This window comes from Lichenostomus cassidix, chromosome W (assembly GCF_008360975.1).
Source record: "Lichenostomus cassidix isolate B80296 chromosome W, HeHo_3.0, whole genome shotgun sequence".
Lineage (NCBI taxonomy): Eukaryota > Metazoa > Chordata > Aves > Passeriformes > Meliphagidae > Lichenostomus > Lichenostomus cassidix.
Window position 1 is genome coordinate 3730605 of NC_139510.1, and position 16737 is coordinate 3747341.

Genomic DNA, 16737 nt, shown 5'->3' on the forward strand with positions numbered 1-16737 from the left:
ACATGGGGTTTGAGAATGCTATAATCAGTCTATCTATCTGACTCTTCTGTCATCCAGTTCTGGGCTAAAGCAGAGTTGTTCACTGTATTTTTGCCTTGCTTGGTAGAGTTCAGTCTTTAGACCATGCTGGATCTAAGTTTTGTAGATCCAAGTCTCCTAGATTTAAACATCTCAGAATATTGGAGTAAAGATCTTGGCTTACTGCTGATCCTGGTTGCAGGTGACCACTCTTGTGCTGTTCCTGGCAAGATTTCAGGGAAGGAGAGAGCATCAATGTGATAAATGTAGTGATGTGTGGATAGACTCCACAACTTGCAAAAGTTATAAAGTAGGTGTGTTTTATTCCAGCGCTGGGGCGCATGTGAGGTAGCCCCTCCAAAGACGTGTGCTGCCAGCAGCACTTCACTTGGTTTATATCAGGTTAGAGGTTGCATATGCATGAAGTTACACAAAGCCCCTATACATATTCATTATCTAGCCCCGCTTCGTATTTTAATGAGTCCAAAGTTCATTTAAATGTGCTTGCGCTTGAGCAGTGCTGTCTGGCGGTGGTGAGCAGGGGTCTCCAGGGGTCTCCAGGGGATGAAGTAAGGAGTATTCCTCGGGTTGAACTCTTCACCCTGCCTCCTTGCACATACTCCCTGAGTTTCTGGTTCAAGTCCAAACCTTAAAGCTGACTCGGGCTGGTTTCAGGGTCCGAAAACAGGATATCTGGTCATGGTTGCTTCCCCTTATCAATGGTCTTGCATTCCTTTTGCATCCTCCCTTTCTGCTTGGCAAGCGCAAGAAATGTTAAGCAAGCTGTATACATTGTTTTAGCAAGCAGCCCCTAGTAAATTATTATCTAACTCCTAGTCCCCTAAATCAGTGGATCCAAGTGTTCATCCCCTGCTAGCCATAAAACTGTGAAAATATTAAACAGCTCCTTTTTGTGGTGACAGTCTCCAGGGGCTTCTATGGTATTGCTCGATTTCTCTTTGATTGTTGGTTGGTTAAGACAAATAAATGCATACTGGCACCAAGAGGATCACTGATGTTGCTTAGATGACCATCACTCTTTCTCTCCAGATTCTTTGGAGATTGAGAAACAAACACTCCCTGAAAGGAGGATGTAGCGAAGTGAGGGTCAGTCTCTTCTCCCAAGTAACAAGTGATAGGACAAGAGGAAATTACCTCAGGTTGCACCAAGGGAAGTCTAGCTTGGATATTAGAGAAAAATTCTTCACGGAAAGGGTTGTCAAGCCCTGGAACAGGCTGACCAGGGAAGTGGTAGAGTCACCATCCCTGGAGGGATTTAAAAGACATGTAGATGTGGCACTCAGGGACATGGTTTAGTGGTGTGCTTGCGTGATAAACACATATTATAGTATTGGCTTTTCGCAAATATTAAAAAGGATGCTATATGTATAATGTTAATTCTTACTGAAGTAGCTTTGTTATAAAGATATAGTTGTGTAATAACAATTAATGCCTTTATTTTTATGGCTAACTTAACTTAGACATAGTTGCAAAATAGCTGATATGGTTCTTTTAGAGTACTTACAATAACTGAAAAAACTAAACCACCTGCGTGGCTGGATAACATTTGAGGAATGGGCATGACAAGGAACCCTGCCACTGACATTTCAACTATCAGCAACTGTTACCTGCTGAAACCACAGAACAGGGGGCCTTTGTGGGGGTGATACACAACCCTCAAGATCACAACCAAGAGGACTGCATATGCTCTAAAAAGGTGGATCAGAGGAGGGGCCATGCTAAAAAGTTCCTGGAACATGCAAACTAGTTTGGGGAAAAGTTTGAATATGTATAATTATTCATGAATACATATTTGACTGATGCAATAGGAAGGGTATGTAAGGATTGTCATCATTGGTAACAAATGTGTTTCTGGCTAAGGCTAAGCACCCAGCGCTGTTACTTTTGCTTTATTGTATTTGTCCCAAATTTTCCTTTATTAAACTTTTCAAATTCTAACAGGAGAGTGAACTTTGTTTTTCACTCTTGGCAGCGCTGGGTTAACAGTTGGACTTGATCTTAGAGGTTTTTCCAACCTAAATTATTCTCTTCTATTCTATCGTTTGGGTTTTCCTCTCCTTATTGTTCAGGACATATGTGAAGGAAAAAATCAGAACGGTTCTAAAAGGAGGGGTGTAGAAGATTGCAGGTGATGTATCATTGCCACGTTGCATATGGGGATGGAAATCCTCTTTCAGAGAAGTTTTTCTGTTGATACATTGGTTTTGCCAAAGTACTGGCCAATACCATATGTATGGGCTGCACATCTTGATTAGAAAAGCCATGGCAGCAATCCCAGCCCAGGCTCAGCATCTGCAGAAGGCTCCCATACCATATAGTGACAGGCAGATTCACACAACTAGATAAGACTTTTTTTTCTGCACTGTAAATATTTACTGTAGGTATATAAAGAAAAATTTTCAGAATATTTGAAACAATGTGACACTAAATTCTTAAGTCACTATGTGCCTTAGAGTCTTAGGTTACATGGAAGGTGTAACCAAATGTATTCCAGTACAATCTTCATAAGCTGTTAAAAACAGGTAGGGCAGTGGTCTTTATTTTCAGCCTAACTCAGCCCTGATAACACTATTCGGGGTGCTATCTCCGCTAATGGGCCATCAAGGTCTCTGGGAATGACTCATGGAATTCCTGAGACTCAGCCCTGATAACACCATCCCGGGGGGCTATCACTGCTAATGAGCCATCAAGGTCTCCGGGAGTGACTCATAAGATTACATCATCCCATTGTGAGATGCCCTGCCCAGAGGGGAGGAAATGAACATTCCCACCTGCAAAAAAACTCAGACTCTGAAACACTGGAGCACATCTCCCACTGGATTCCCAGAGGAGAAGAGCTCAAGAGTCACCACTGGACCTCCAGAGACTGACCAGACCTTTCTGCAGGATCATCGCTTCAACAGACCACATCCATCACTCTAACAGGACTGCAGCCACCATCTAACTGGATTGCTACTACCACCCTGACCAACAGGGTGGCAGGTTGTATTCTGACTTTGTCAGTTTAAACCGTTGATTCTGTATTATTGCCTTGTAATGAATACTAGCAAAGAACTGTCATTCCTTTTCCCATATCTTTGCCTGAAAGTCCCTTGATTTCAAAGTTATAATAATTTGGATGGAAGGGGGGTCATATTCTCTATTCTAAGGGAGGTTCCCACCTGCCGAGAAACGGAGGCTTGACAATCCAATATGGGTTTACTACAAGCTTCAGTTTATTGATCTACAGTATACAGTTTTATAGTGTAGTTAACTAGATCATGCATATTCTGTAATCGTACAATATTATTGGTTATATACTTCCACGCCCTAAGTTTGGCTACTTGCCTTAAACATAGATACATGTTATCTATAATGCCTGATTTCTGCATTCTTGTTAGCAATTACTGCATTCTCGACGGCTCCCACAACCTCTATGTTGCAGCAAGGTCATGGTGACCTAGATCGCTGATTGGACACAGGCATCTAATTAATAATTGGCTAAATATGGCTATTGTTAAGAAGCGGCTTGTTAAGAAGCAATTTGTCTACGTCGGCATGCCCCTTCTCTACAAGCCAGCTTTCCACACCCACCTTCCTTTGCAGACACCTGTTTTACAAGCCAGGACAGATTATGGTGCCCAAGTGGGGCGGGAAGGCATAAAGAGAAAAGGGTGCAAAAGGAATAACAGTTTCTGGGTAACTTACTTTAGTGTGCTGAACATAGAAACCTCACTAAGTGGCACCAAGTGGTCTAGCATACCTTGGTTCAGGCGGCACATGGTTGTGGCCATATTGTTCCCATTTGCAGCTCCTTCCCTAAACATGGGTCCTCTGGCTAAGGCTATTGTGACCACTATCCAGTTCGCACAATGCGTTAATAAGGTGAGAAATTCATGGATTTTTAACTTCCTCTGGATGGCAGGCACATGGATACAGGGCTATGACACACTAAGTGTATGTTTCTGGAGTCTCTTTAATAATGGTACCTATTATGAGGAAGTAACACCAGGTGAAGTTTTCTTTCAACCTTTCAGCCATTTCTTTGGGTCTACCCCACCAGTGTTCACAGGGTTCAGATACTGTCTAAATGCTAATGATATCGTACAGTGGTGAGGCGCGGATTGACTCCATAACTCAAATAGTTATGAACAAGGTATGTGTTTATTCCAGCTGGGGTGCATGGGGGGTAGCCCCTCCAAAGGCATGCACACCATCAGCAGCACTTCACTTGGTTTATATTACATTACAGGTTATATATGCATAAAGTTGCACAATGCCCCTATACATATTCATTACCTATCCCCGCTTTGTATTATAATGAATTCAAAGTTCACTTAAATATGTTCGCGCAAGTGCAGTGTCACAGATTAATTGTGGGTGAGGGTCCCGAATGATTAATGAGGGATGAAGTTAGTAGTCTTCCTCAGGATGAACTCCTGACCCTGTTCCCTTGCGCATGTTCCCTTGGTTCTTGGTCCAAGTCCAAGCCTTAGAACTAACTTGTACCAGTTCTGGGGTGCGAGAGCAGGATGTTCGGTCACACTCAGTAGTCTTTCTCAATTATTTGGCTCTCTTCTCTATATTCTCCCCGATACTAGGTAGGTACAAAATCATTAAGTGAATAATACATTGTCTTCAGCAAGCAAATCTTAGTAAATCATTATCCAATCTCTGGCCTTCTAAATCAGTTCAAAAATTATTATTATTATCCAGCTTCTAGTTCTCTTAAATTAATAAATTCTAGCCCCCCCTAAATCAGTGGCTGGTGTTGCTAATATGTCTATTCTACTTAGTGTTCAGAGATAAGGTAAGACTGCCCTGGGTAACCACTCTAACTCCCACCCCAGAGCCTAAGGATGCTGCCCCAGAGCCTAGGGATATTGCCCCTGAGCCAAGGGACCCTGCCCCTGAGCCTAGGGACCCTGCCCCTAAGCCCAACCCTGCTCCCAAGCCCAACTCTGCCCCTAAGCCTGACCCTGTCCCTGAGCCCAGCCTTGCCCCCGAGCCTGACCCTGCTCAACAGCCTACCCCAGAAATGAATTGTCCAGATTGGGTGGGGGTACTGGTGGAGGAGATGCGCAAAGTGCTGAGTGAATACACTTCCCCAGTTGGTGGGAAGCCCTCTCCCTGCCCCAGAAAGGGAGAGTCTGATGGTGCAGCAGTGGAAGCCAAGGAAGTTACAACCATCCAGTTTCCAGCTGAACTGCAAGGGCAGTCACAGCCAGCAGCAGTTGCCCCTGTGCAGTGGAAGAAGTATAAGACCAAATCAGTATGCCCAGTTAATGATGATGGGGAACCAGGGCCCTCACAACCAGCAAAGGAGCCAGAGCCTGAAATCATCACCTAGTCCCTGTCGTATGACAGTCTCCTTAATCTGCGAAACGACATTGTGCGGCAGGGGTGCGAGGCTTATTAGACCTGGTTACTTTGGGTTTGGGACCTCATGGGCCCAGGCGTGCAGCTGGATGGTGGCAAGGAAAGGTATTTGGGATCCCTGACCCAGGACCCGGGTGTTGACAAGGTGTTTGCGAGGGAGCCAGGGCACCTTTCTGGGAGTGGCTTTTAATGGGTGTAAGAGAGAAGTTTGTTCACAGAGACAGAACGCAGGACCACTAGCGTAGATTGCCCTGGAAGACCATTGAGGAAGGGATCCAAGAGCTGAGAGAAGTGGCAGTATTAGAGGTACTCTTTAGAAGGGACGGGCAGCACCGTAATGATCCTGACAGGGTTAGGTGTACAGGGCAAATGTTGTGGAACCTGGCAAATCTAGGGCCATCCCAATACGTCACCTTGATTGCAACAATTAGTGTCGATGACAACTGAGAGACAGGGGGTTCCGTAGCTGACAAGCTCAGATATTACGCAAGTGTGATCAATGGCCCGATGCAGGCTCATGTCTCTGCTGTGGTTAAGGAGTTGAAAGAGGAGATGAGGGAGTGGAAGGAGGAGGTGAGGAAAACAGTGTGACACAAGTGAGAGTCACAGGCCCTAAAACCAGAGCCCAACATTGCCCAGCTAGGGAGAGAGGGTACACCCAACGAGCTGAGTTGTGGTTTTTTCTGCATGACCATGGGGAAGACATGAGAAGGTGAGATGGGAAGCCCACTTTTGTCCTGGTAGCACAGGTGCATCAGCATAAAGAGGAAAATGCTGGCCGAGGGGGTTCCGCTAAAGCAAAGGTAGCCTCAGCGGCCAACCTGCTAGGTACAACAGAAGGGAAGATGATGGGTCAGATCCCCTTGAAGGAACCTCTGGAATGTATGCCCAGGAAGGGAATGATAACCAGGGCTAGAGGGGCCCTGCCTCTAGCCAGGTAGAGGCACAGGAAAACCACGTCTTTTGGACAGTGTGGATCCGATGGCCTGGCATCATCAGAGCCACAAAAATATGAAGTGTTGGTTTAATACAGGTGCGCAGTATACCCTAATGTCGTTGGGACATGCGGGGGCAGAACCCATTTCTATTGCTGGGGTAATGGGGGGGATCACAGCAGTTGACCCTGGTGGAAGCCAAGGTGAGCCTGACTGGGAAGGAGTGGCAGAAAAATCCCATCATGACTGATCCAGAGGCCCCATATATTCAGGGCATAGATTTCCTCCGAAACGGCTATTTCAAAGACCTGAAAGGACTCAAGTGGGAATCGGGATAGCTGCTGTGGAGACAGAGGGCATTAGGCAACTGAACACCTTGCCTAGACTATCAAGAGAACCCTTCTGCAGTTGGACTCTTGAAGGTAGAGGAGCAAAGTGTACCAATTGCCACCTCAACAGTGCACCGCTGGCAGTACCGGACAAATCGAGATGCCGTGATTCCCATCCACAAGATGATCTGTGAGCTGGAGAGCCAAGGGGTGGTCAGCAAGGCCCACTCACCCTTCAACAGCCCCATCTGGCCTGTGCGCAAATCTGAAGGAGAATGGAGATTGACTGTGGACTATTGTGCCTTAAATGAAGTGACTCCACTGCTGAGTGCTGCTGTGCCGGACATGTTGGAGCTCCAGTATGAGCTGGAGTCCAGAGCAGCAGAGTGGTACACCACTACTGACATTGCAAATGCATTTTTCTCCATTCCTCTGGCAGCAGAGTGCAGGCCTCAGTTTGCTTTCAGCTGGAAGGGCATGCAGTACACTTGGAACCGACTGCCCCAGGGGTGGAAGCACAGTCCCACCATCTGCCATGGGCTGATCCAGGCTGCACTGGAAGGGGGTGAGGCTCCGGAACATCTGCAGTAAATCGATGACATCATTGTGTGGTGGAACATGGCAACTAAAGTATTTGAGAAAGAAGAGAAAATCATCCAGATTCTCCTGGAAGCTGGCTTCGCTATAAAAAAGAGCAAAGTCAAGGGACCTGCCCGAGAGATCCAGTTCCTGGGAGTGAAATGGCAAGATGGACTGTCACTGTTGAACCGCTAGCGGAGTGAAAGAACCAGGCCAGATCAAATGTGGCACAAATCTGAATTTATTAATTAATTTCAAAACTTATATAGACTTTCAAAGGTCGTCCGGATTGGGTCAATTCCAAACCTCCCCCTAGGCCGATTGGCCAGGCTTGAATCACCTATCTTTCCAGAGACCGTTTCAATAACATCCAAACTTTATAAAAAACACAGGAAGAAGAAGAGAAAATTCCCATGGGAAAGAGTCTGTGTTGCCACAGCGGACGGCATCAGATTCCCATGGAGGTCATCAATAAGATCACAGCGATGTCTCCACCAAACAAGAAGGAGATGCAAGCTTTCCTAGGTGCCATAGGTTTCTGGAGGATGCATGTCTCCGAGTACAGCCAAATTGTGAGCCTTCTTTACCTGGTGACACGCGAGAAGAATGATTTCCACTGGGGCCCTGAACAACAACAAGCCTTCGTCCAGATCAAGCAGCTCGCTCATGCAGTAGCCCTTGGCCCAGTCAGGACAGGACCAGAAGTGAAGAATGTGCTCTACTCTGCAGCCAGGGGCAATGGTCTGTCCTGGAGCCTGTGGCAGAAGGTGCCTGGCGAGACTTGAGGCTGACCACTGGGATTCTGGAGCTGAAGTTACAGAGGGTCCGAAGCCAACTACACACCCACCGAGAAGGAAATCCTAGCAGCCTATGAAGGTGTCCAATCTGCCTCAGAGGTAATTGGTATGGAAGCACAACTTCTCCTTGCACCCTGACTGCCGGTGCTGGGGTGGATGTTCAAGGGAAAGGTTCCCTCTACCCACCATGCCACCGATGCTACATGGAGCAAATGGATTGCCCTCATCACACAGGGCGCCCATATTGGAAACCCGAATCGCCCTGGGATCTTGGAAATAATTACAAATTGGCCCGAAGGCAAAAATTTTGGACTGACTGATGAAGAGGAGCAGGAACAGGTGACTCGTGCAGAGGAAGCTCTACCCTACAACCAACTGCCACAAGATGAAACACGCTACGCTCTTTCTTTTCACGGACAGTTCCTGTCACATTGTAGGGACAAATAAAAAATGGAAAGCAGCCATATGGAGCCCCACAAGACAGGTTGCAGAAGCTACAGAAGGAGAAGGTGGATCAAGCCAACTTGCTGAACTCAAAGCCATTCAGTTGGCCCTGGACTTGCTGAAAGAGAGAAGTGGCCAAAGCTATACCTCTACAGTGATTTCTGGATGGTATCCAATGCTCTGTGGGGTTGGTTGGAAAGGTAGAAAAAGGCCACCTGGCAGCATAGAGGAAGACCAGTCTGGGCTGCTGACAAATGGTGAGGTATTGCCACTCGAGTGGAGAAGCTACCTGTGAAAGTCTGTCATGTGGATGCCCATGTCCCCAAGAGTTGAGCTAATGAGGAACATCGAAACAACGAATAGGTAGATCAGGCTGCAAAGATAGAGGTGTCACAGATAGATTTGGATTGGCAACACAAGGGGGAGCTGCTCCTATCTTGGTGGGCCCATGATGCCTCAGGCCATCAGGGCAGAGATGCCACCTATAAGTGGGCATGGGACTGAGGGGTGGATCTAACCATGGACTGTATCTCCCAGGTAATCCATAACTGTGAGACGTGTGCTTCCATCAAGCAAGCCAAGCGGGTGAAATCCCTGGAGTATGGTCAAAGGTGGTCTAAATATAAGTATGGTGAGGCCTGGCAGATCGATTACATCACACTGCCTCAAACCCGCCAAGGCAAGCACTACGTGCTCACAATGGTAGAAGCCACTACTGGATGGTTGGAGACATACCCTGTGCCTCACGCCACTACCCATAACACCATCGTAGGCCTTGAAAACCAAGTCCTGTGGAGGCATGGTACCCCTGTGAGAATTGAGTCAGACAACGTGACTCATTTGAAAAATAACCTCATAAACACCTGGGCTAGGGAATATGTCATTGAGTGGGTGTACCACATTCCTTATCATGCACCAGCTGCTGGCAAAGTGGAACGATGCAATGGCCTTCTAAAAAACACCTTGAAGGCTCTTGGAGGGGGAGCTTTCAAAAACTGGGAATGGCATCTAACAAATGCCACCTGGATGGTCAATACCTGAGGCTCCATCAATCAAGCTGGTCCTGCCCAGTCCAAACCTTTGCACGCAGTAAATGGAGACAAAGTCCCTGTGGTGCACATGAGAGGTACTTTAGGAAAGACTGAAGCGCGACTCCCACTGGATTCCCAGAGGACAAGAGCTCGAGAGTCACCACTGGACCTCCAGAGACTGACCAGACCTTTCTGCAGGATCACTGCTTCAACAGACCACATCCATCACTCCAACAGGACTGCAGCCGCCATCTAACTGGACTGCTACCACCACCCTGACCAACAGGGTGGCAGGTTGGATTCTGACTTTGTCAGTTTAAACCATTGTTTCTGTATTATTGCCTTGTAATGAATACTAGTAAAAACCTGTTATTCCTTTTCCCATATCTCTGCCTGAAAGCCCTTTGATTTCAAAGTTATAATAATTTGGATGGAAGGGAGGTCATATTCTCTATTCTGAGGGAGGTTCCCATCTTCCTTTGCAGACACCTGTCTTTCAAACCAGGACAGATGTGTTTACTCCCATTTTTACAGATGGTTTTGACAAATAAGATTAGGTGCCCTATGTATAATAAGATATAATATTCTCCATGGTTGATGGTGCTTGCCAGGTGATCCTGCCAGTGACACCATCTACATATAGGGAGGATGCAGCAGGGTCTCCTTTGTGGTTTGCCTCTGGTTCCTGGTGTACTGTGAAGGCCTAGGATGAAAACAGATAGAGAAGGCAGTGTGAAGGTGACATATTTAATTACTCTTAAATATTACTGCTGTAAAAATTGAATAAGAAGTAATATATATGCAGAAAAGTTAAACAGATGTTGTCAGCACAAGCAATGCACCTCCCAAAATGCAGGTCATATAAGTAACCACTGTTAGAATAGAGAAAGCACAGAAAAAATTGTTTTTATCTTTTAACATTTAAAGCTGTCTGTGTTGTGCATTCATCAGCTCTGTGACAAATCTTTGCTGAGCATGATTCAGTTTGCTGAACCAAGAATCTCCACCTGCTAGCTAGGCATTTTCCCTCTTGCTTGAGTGGATTTTTTATCATGCTAGCTGTGCAATGAACAAATTAATAGAAAAAAAAAAGAAAGATGCTGTTCAGTATGTTTTCTACACTCTAAGTACCAAAGGGCCATTTTATTCCTTAGTCCAATCACTTGCCCAAGGTTGGCCACGTAGTTGCATCCAGTTGATTGACATGGTCAGTTTTTCTTGGCTGAAGCATTTTCCTCCAGAAAGACATCGGATTTTATTGGAAGATTCTGACTTTGATGGTATGATGAATAATCAAAGCAGAGTGGTTAAGGAAAACCAGGGAACTGTACCTCATTTCTGACCTGAATTAATCTGCTTTTAATTTCCAGCATTAGCTCTTGCTCTGCTTTTACTCTTCCAGTTCAAACAACCTTTTGTAGCTGATATTTTATCTTCATTTGAGATATCTCCCAAGCCCATGAATTATTTTAGTTTTTTCTGTACTCCAAGAAATTTCTCTAAAACCTCTTTGAAACATGACTGCCAGTGCTGCTTGCGGTCCTGTAGTTCAGGCTCGGACATGCATGCTGTCTCTAGGGGAAAGCTACCTTCATCCCCCTAATCCCTGTATCCTCATCCCCTGCCTTTATGCCACAGTCCAGCATCAGACATTCAACCTGGGACTGTCTCCAACCTTTTCCTACAGTATGCTTGCACATTCTGTTCCTGCAACTGATATTACTTGTCCCCAGATGTTTGACTTGATTTTTCTCATATATATAAATATATATCTATATAATTTTTTCCCTTTGTAAATTAAAGTCACTATTTCATCCATTAGGGAAAGTCAATTGTTGAACACCTCTGATTTCCCATAAATCATAGAATCACAGAATGGTTTGAGTTGCAAGGGGCCTTCAAGACCATCTTGTTCCAACCCTCCTGTTATGGGCATAGACACCTTCCACCAGACCAGGTTGCAATTAGGGTGTTAATTAAATTCATTGTTTCCCTTCAGCTTGCTGCTTTTTGAGCCTAGTACTTCAGCATATGCCATTTTTCTGGATTCCCACCCCCCCCCCCATTTGCTGTAATTCCACCAAAATATGTTGTTCCCTGACTTCCAGGCATTGATTACCTGGGTCTGCTGCTATCAAAGTTTCTCTTTAATATATGTTATTTAACAAGACCTTGTCATTAATTGATCAAAAATATATTATCATTCTTGCATAATAAAAAAGATCACATCAATTGTTCATAAATGCAGAAGGATGATATTTATTGACCATTTTTTCTTCTTCTGTATTTTTACAAACTCTCTGCATCCAGTTAGTAATTATCTTTGGATTGGTTTTTTCCTTTCTTGATACAAGAAATTCCTTTAGCTGCCAGCTTAGTGTTTGTTCTTTGAGTGCTTGTCTTGTCACCCCAAGTTTTTGCCTTTCAAGTTGTATGTTTGTATTTATACTGATTGCTGTTTGCTGTCTGAGATGTATGTTTGTGCTTGTTCACCAACACCTTTCTCAGCCATGGAACTGGAGCTCCTGTGGAAGACCAGCAAATGAGAAGTGCTTCAAAGGAAACATTTTTCATTACTTTTTGTGTATTTTTTTTCTTTTTTTTTTCTTTTTTTTTCTTTTTTTTTTTCTTTTTTTTTTTTTTTTGGTCCAGGTGGGCTGTGCTTTCGGTTTTCCTCGAACTGGGAACTGAAAACTGAATCACCCAATGCTACTGCTCAGGATTGCCTTTGGTTTTCTCACTGCTGCTATTACTGAAAACATTTGAATGCTGTGGCAGATGGTGCAGGTGCAGGACTGAGAAAAGCATTTAATTTTGTATTAATGGCTTTGTGCCTTCGTGGGAGTGTTTTGAATGCACAGCATACTCGCTTCAGACAGCCTCTGTTTTCATGAGGGTCCATTGCAGTAAGAAGTAATCTTCCTCATGTGCCATAATAGTAAATTAACTTTGGCTCCAGTGAGGTTTCACATGGTTTTGTTTGTTTTCTTCTTGCCATAGGCTTGGAAAAGGGAAATTCGAAGATGGTGATAGCATCAACTTGAATGACATAGAGAAAGTCCTTCCAGTGTGGCAGGTAGGTGATGAGGACATCTCCTGCCCATGCTATGGTGGAGACCAGCAGCTCCTTCCCTGCCTTACCTATCCTTACAAAACCCTCCCCAGAAGTGGAAAAACTGCTGGACTGGATGTGCCGAGCTATGGTCCTTTGGGGTTTATGATGGAGAATTATGCCTGTGGTTTCAACAAGCCTTGCAATGACCCTTAATGGTGGGTGAGGGCAGTTATCATGTAGATTTCATTGGGAGGTAAAATGTTGAGGACAGTATATATATACACATACATATATATAGGTATATGTACACAAAGCCCATATATTTTAGGAAAGGAGATTCTGAAAAGCATCAACCCTCCTGACAGCTCCAAAGTAAATTGCTGCCAGGAAGCCAGCAGGGATGGTGTGCTGACCCAGATGTTTCCCCTATGCGGTGTACATATGTTTATATGCAGTGGTCATCCACTTACATGTTTTCTCCAGCCTGTTCCCTCTCCAGATCTCTCTATACAGCCCAGTTACAGTAGTTCTTGTTAAAGGACCTTTAACGTTTGGATGTTGGGAAATAGCAGGATGAGACCCTCAGTTAAAAAGTCTAATTAAATAAGTCAATTTGTCATCATCATGTAATTTTTCACTTTCTAGAGCCCTAGTCCTCAATGGATCTGAGTGTCCTGGGCTGGGCAAGTTTCTGAGGATGCTCAGCATGTTTTTGCTGAAGTCTCTTTGCCTTCAGAGGGAAGGATGGAGACATCTCATGAGCTGTGGTAGTGTTACACTGTTCAGTGCTGAGCAAAGAGCTTGTTAGGTTTCTTGCTCATGCATCATGTGAGGAAAAGCTTTGCTCATCCTGAAAACCATGGGATGATCTGCCTTATTGTTTCTTTTGGGTGAGCTAGCTGGCACTAAATACACAAATCAGTGGAAGGAGTGGAGAAGTGCTACTAACTTTTCCAGGAAACCTGCAGCTGCTTCCTTCTCAGTCTCTTCCATGCTTGATATGTCTGGACTTTGGGTCACAGGAAGAAAACATCAGGTTCAACTGATACAGACTCCAGTAATTCTGAAAAATAAGGTGATTTTCCCTGAGGAATAATTGGAAATGAGAAATCAAACCATCTCTGGTGCAAGGAACTGATTTTCTTCTGTAGAGTTTAACTTTCAGTCAACAACTATTAAATAAGCCAGGTCCTCCTGGTCTGGTTATCATCTGATCATGTCCTAACACCAAGTTGTCATCTTATCTTGTCCTAACACCAGGTTGAGTCCATTGACTCTAGTAAATTAATTGCAACATATACCTTGATATCTAGATTAATTGCTAGTGTGGCATCTCTAAGATGGAAAACCTAGTGGGAATGCTAGATTTGGTGTTTTGTTTGTGCCTCTGGGCAGACTCGAGTAATGCTGCATTATTTTGGAGACACTTACCTAGGCATGTACAATCATATGTGCATGTGGGAACTAGGAGCTGGGTAGTTCTGCATAAGGATTTATCCTGTTTGACATTGACAAGTGAAATACTTGCAGACAGCTGGTTTAATCCTGACATGTCATTAACTGGATTTGAATGCAATTGTGCAATGCTAACAGTGATTTTGTTGGCCTTTATCCCTTGTTTTAAATGGCTCTTTGGAGCAGTGTGTGGGAGCATAAGGGAAAATATTTGCATGAGCCTATGGAAGAACAATCCACCTTCTATGGGGCTGTCCCACACTGTGGTTATGTTTGCGTTGTATCCTGAAGAAGAGGCTTTTCAGGTTGGGGATACATAAACTCTTGTTCTGTCTTTGTTTAAGAACTCAGGGGTTGTTTACAGCAGCTGTACATGGACGGAGGGGCCAATCTGGGCATCCTCCAGTGCCACTGGGGCGGTGTTATGATCCAATTATTAAGGTTCTTTGGAAACACCTCTGCCTGAATTAAGGTGCAAACAAGACCATATGCCAGTCAATAGTATGGGTTTTATTTGATAGTAAATAAGAGAGAGAGAGAGAAGAAAAGAGAGAAAAGGGGGAGTAGGGAGAAAGGTGGGGGGACAGAGAGGGACAGGGACAAAGAAGTATCACCACTCTGTGGGTCCCACTGGCGTCCTGATGTCCTCTTCAGCTGGTCTCAGTGGTGATGGTCCCCCCAAAAAGCACAGAATGCCATGGGTTAATATACACTCAGGCCAGGGGCAATGTCCGGGCAAATCCCCCCGGGGCAGGGGGTAGTCTCTAGCAGCAGACTCTGCTTGCATCACGTGCACTCCTTTGGTGCAAGGCCTAGCACTTTGGGGGGGTCTTTGACGGATTGTGACTCCCCCTCAGCTGCCTCTTGTGAAAGTCCCGTGGATGTGGCTTGTGGGGTTGGGGGTTCCACAGCTGGGCCAGTTTGTGTAACGGAGGATGAGTGTTTATTGCCTCCAACCAGAGGTTACGCCATCCTCCTCCCCCCCTCAGCTGGGGGGTAAGACTGTACAAACCTGGCTTCTGTGGGCTGTGCTCTGCCCCCACCCCAAACTCAGCCAGAAATGATTCTCAGTACAGCTGGTGGCTTCGGCCTCTGTGGTGATTCGTCCCAATTGAGCTCAGAGACACTTCAGAGACCAAGTCAGAGAAGTGGGTATTTGCTTTATTTGGTGCACCGGATGTGTGGGAATTGTTTCCACCAAACACACACACCTCAGTACCCCCAAAGACACAGTGTTATGGGCAAAATTTGTGAATATTCATTACATTCTCCAGGATAGGAGTGGTTATACAAATAATTTCTTGGAAGTCATTAATATTACTAGCGATTTCTTGTGCTCAATGGCAAAAGGATTCCTTTTGCCCCCTTTTAATCTTGATAAGATTAAGGGAATCCACAAGGCCAGAACTGACAGGCGCCGTGCTGGTGGAAGGGGCAAAAGCTCAAAGAAACAAGAATGGTTGAAGTGCAAATAGATTTGGGTTTTCTATTTGACCACTCCTTTCTCAGTGGATGCATTCCTTTCCCTCAGCCTGAGATGATTGAACAATAGGCTTTTCCCTTTATCTAATCTCAGCAGTGTGGCTCTTAGTCCAAAGTCCCAGCCAGGTATCCTCAGGGAGGCTTCTTTGATCAAAACTTTATATCAATGTTTGAGGCATGAACTATTTTCAGTCTCTGACAGGTGGTCAGAGCACCCTCCAAGCACCACTGAGGTGGTCCAAGCATCCTCCAGCGTGACTGGGCCAGTCCAAGCATCCTTCAACATGACTTCAGTTTTAATTATGGATTTCAATTTAAGTTCTGGAATTTCTCCCTTCTTAAGACATAGGGTTTCTGTGCTTTTGTTAGAATCCAATTCAACATTTGAATCACCAATTTCATCGGAGTTTTTCTGAATATCATCATTCCTATCCTTGGGTGGTGTTATTATCTCTGGAATTTCTTTAACATTCACAGAGTTGGGGTTTTTTAATGGTGTTAATTCAAATTTTTCTTCCAAGGGTTTTTTCTTTGGATTCTTTTGCTCTTGTTTTAATTTGTCATATTCTCTTATCATTTGTATCTGCCAATCACAAGCAGATTTTAAACATAATGCAAGTGCATGAGAAATTATATTTTCTCCATTTTTATCTGTCAGCCATTCCCACTGTTAATTTATTTCCTCTTGGATTTTTTCCCACTCAAACCAGTTGTCTACTGGAAGAGGATTATTAACATTGTGGCACCGTAAATAGTCTGACAAGTCTTTAGTCTGGTATTATAAATCGTTTGCCATATCCTTGCTTGACTATGCCAATATTGTTATGAATGGAGATAGGAGGTTATATAAGTCCCTGCCTCTACCTAGGCCTCTGGCAGCAGGCAGTAGCTTTATTGGGGTGACCAGCACCCCAAAACCCACTCTTAGGTCTATTACAGAATGAATTATTTATTTAATAGACACAAAACTAACAGACATAAGACTTTAAACAAACTATTTACTACACAGGAATAAAACAAAAAGAACTACTAGTAGATAAAATACAGTGCACGATAAAGGTACCTATTACTACAGCTAGCAAAGAAACAGTACAGCTTTAAGATTCAATGGACTTACCACCAAATTGATGATGGGGTACACATAGAATCTTTCCTCTCAGTTCCCAAGAAAGTATTGGCAGAGTTCACGTCCAAACTCGTGGGAGAAGATCCCCTATACGTTTTCAGGGAGTG

The 16737-nt window shown here is 44.6% G+C and overlaps 1 protein-coding gene, 1 long non-coding RNA gene and 2 pseudogenes across 5 annotated transcripts in view; 2 read left to right on the forward strand and 2 right to left on the reverse strand.

Annotated features, from left to right (window-relative positions):
• Positions 1 to 16737, reverse strand: part of LOC146425329 (uncharacterized) — a 440420-nt gene that overhangs the window by 152175 nt on the left and 271508 nt on the right. The gene's annotated exons all lie outside the window — the stretch shown is intronic.
• LOC146425331 (CBP80/20-dependent translation initiation factor-like) overlaps positions 1 to 16737 on the forward strand; it is a 365952-nt gene that overhangs the window by 106298 nt on the left and 242917 nt on the right. For all 3 annotated transcript variants that reach the window (XM_085041609.1, XM_085041610.1, XM_085041611.1), the window contains one exon: positions 12513 to 12588. In XM_085041609.1, coding sequence (XP_084897735.1) covers positions 12513 to 12588 — 76 coding nt within the window. The remainder of the gene's footprint in view (positions 1 to 12512; positions 12589 to 16737) is intronic.
• The window catches only part of LOC146425334 (uncharacterized), a 36303-nt pseudogene continuing 24283 nt past the window's right edge, over positions 4718 to 16737 (reverse strand). Inside the window, exon 2 of the transcript XR_014846508.1 lies at positions 4718 to 4745. The product of XR_014846508.1 is annotated as an uncharacterized LOC146425334 (transcript). The remainder of the gene's footprint in view (positions 4746 to 16737) is intronic.
• On the forward strand, positions 7726 to 8997 carry LOC146425335 (uncharacterized; annotated as a pseudogene).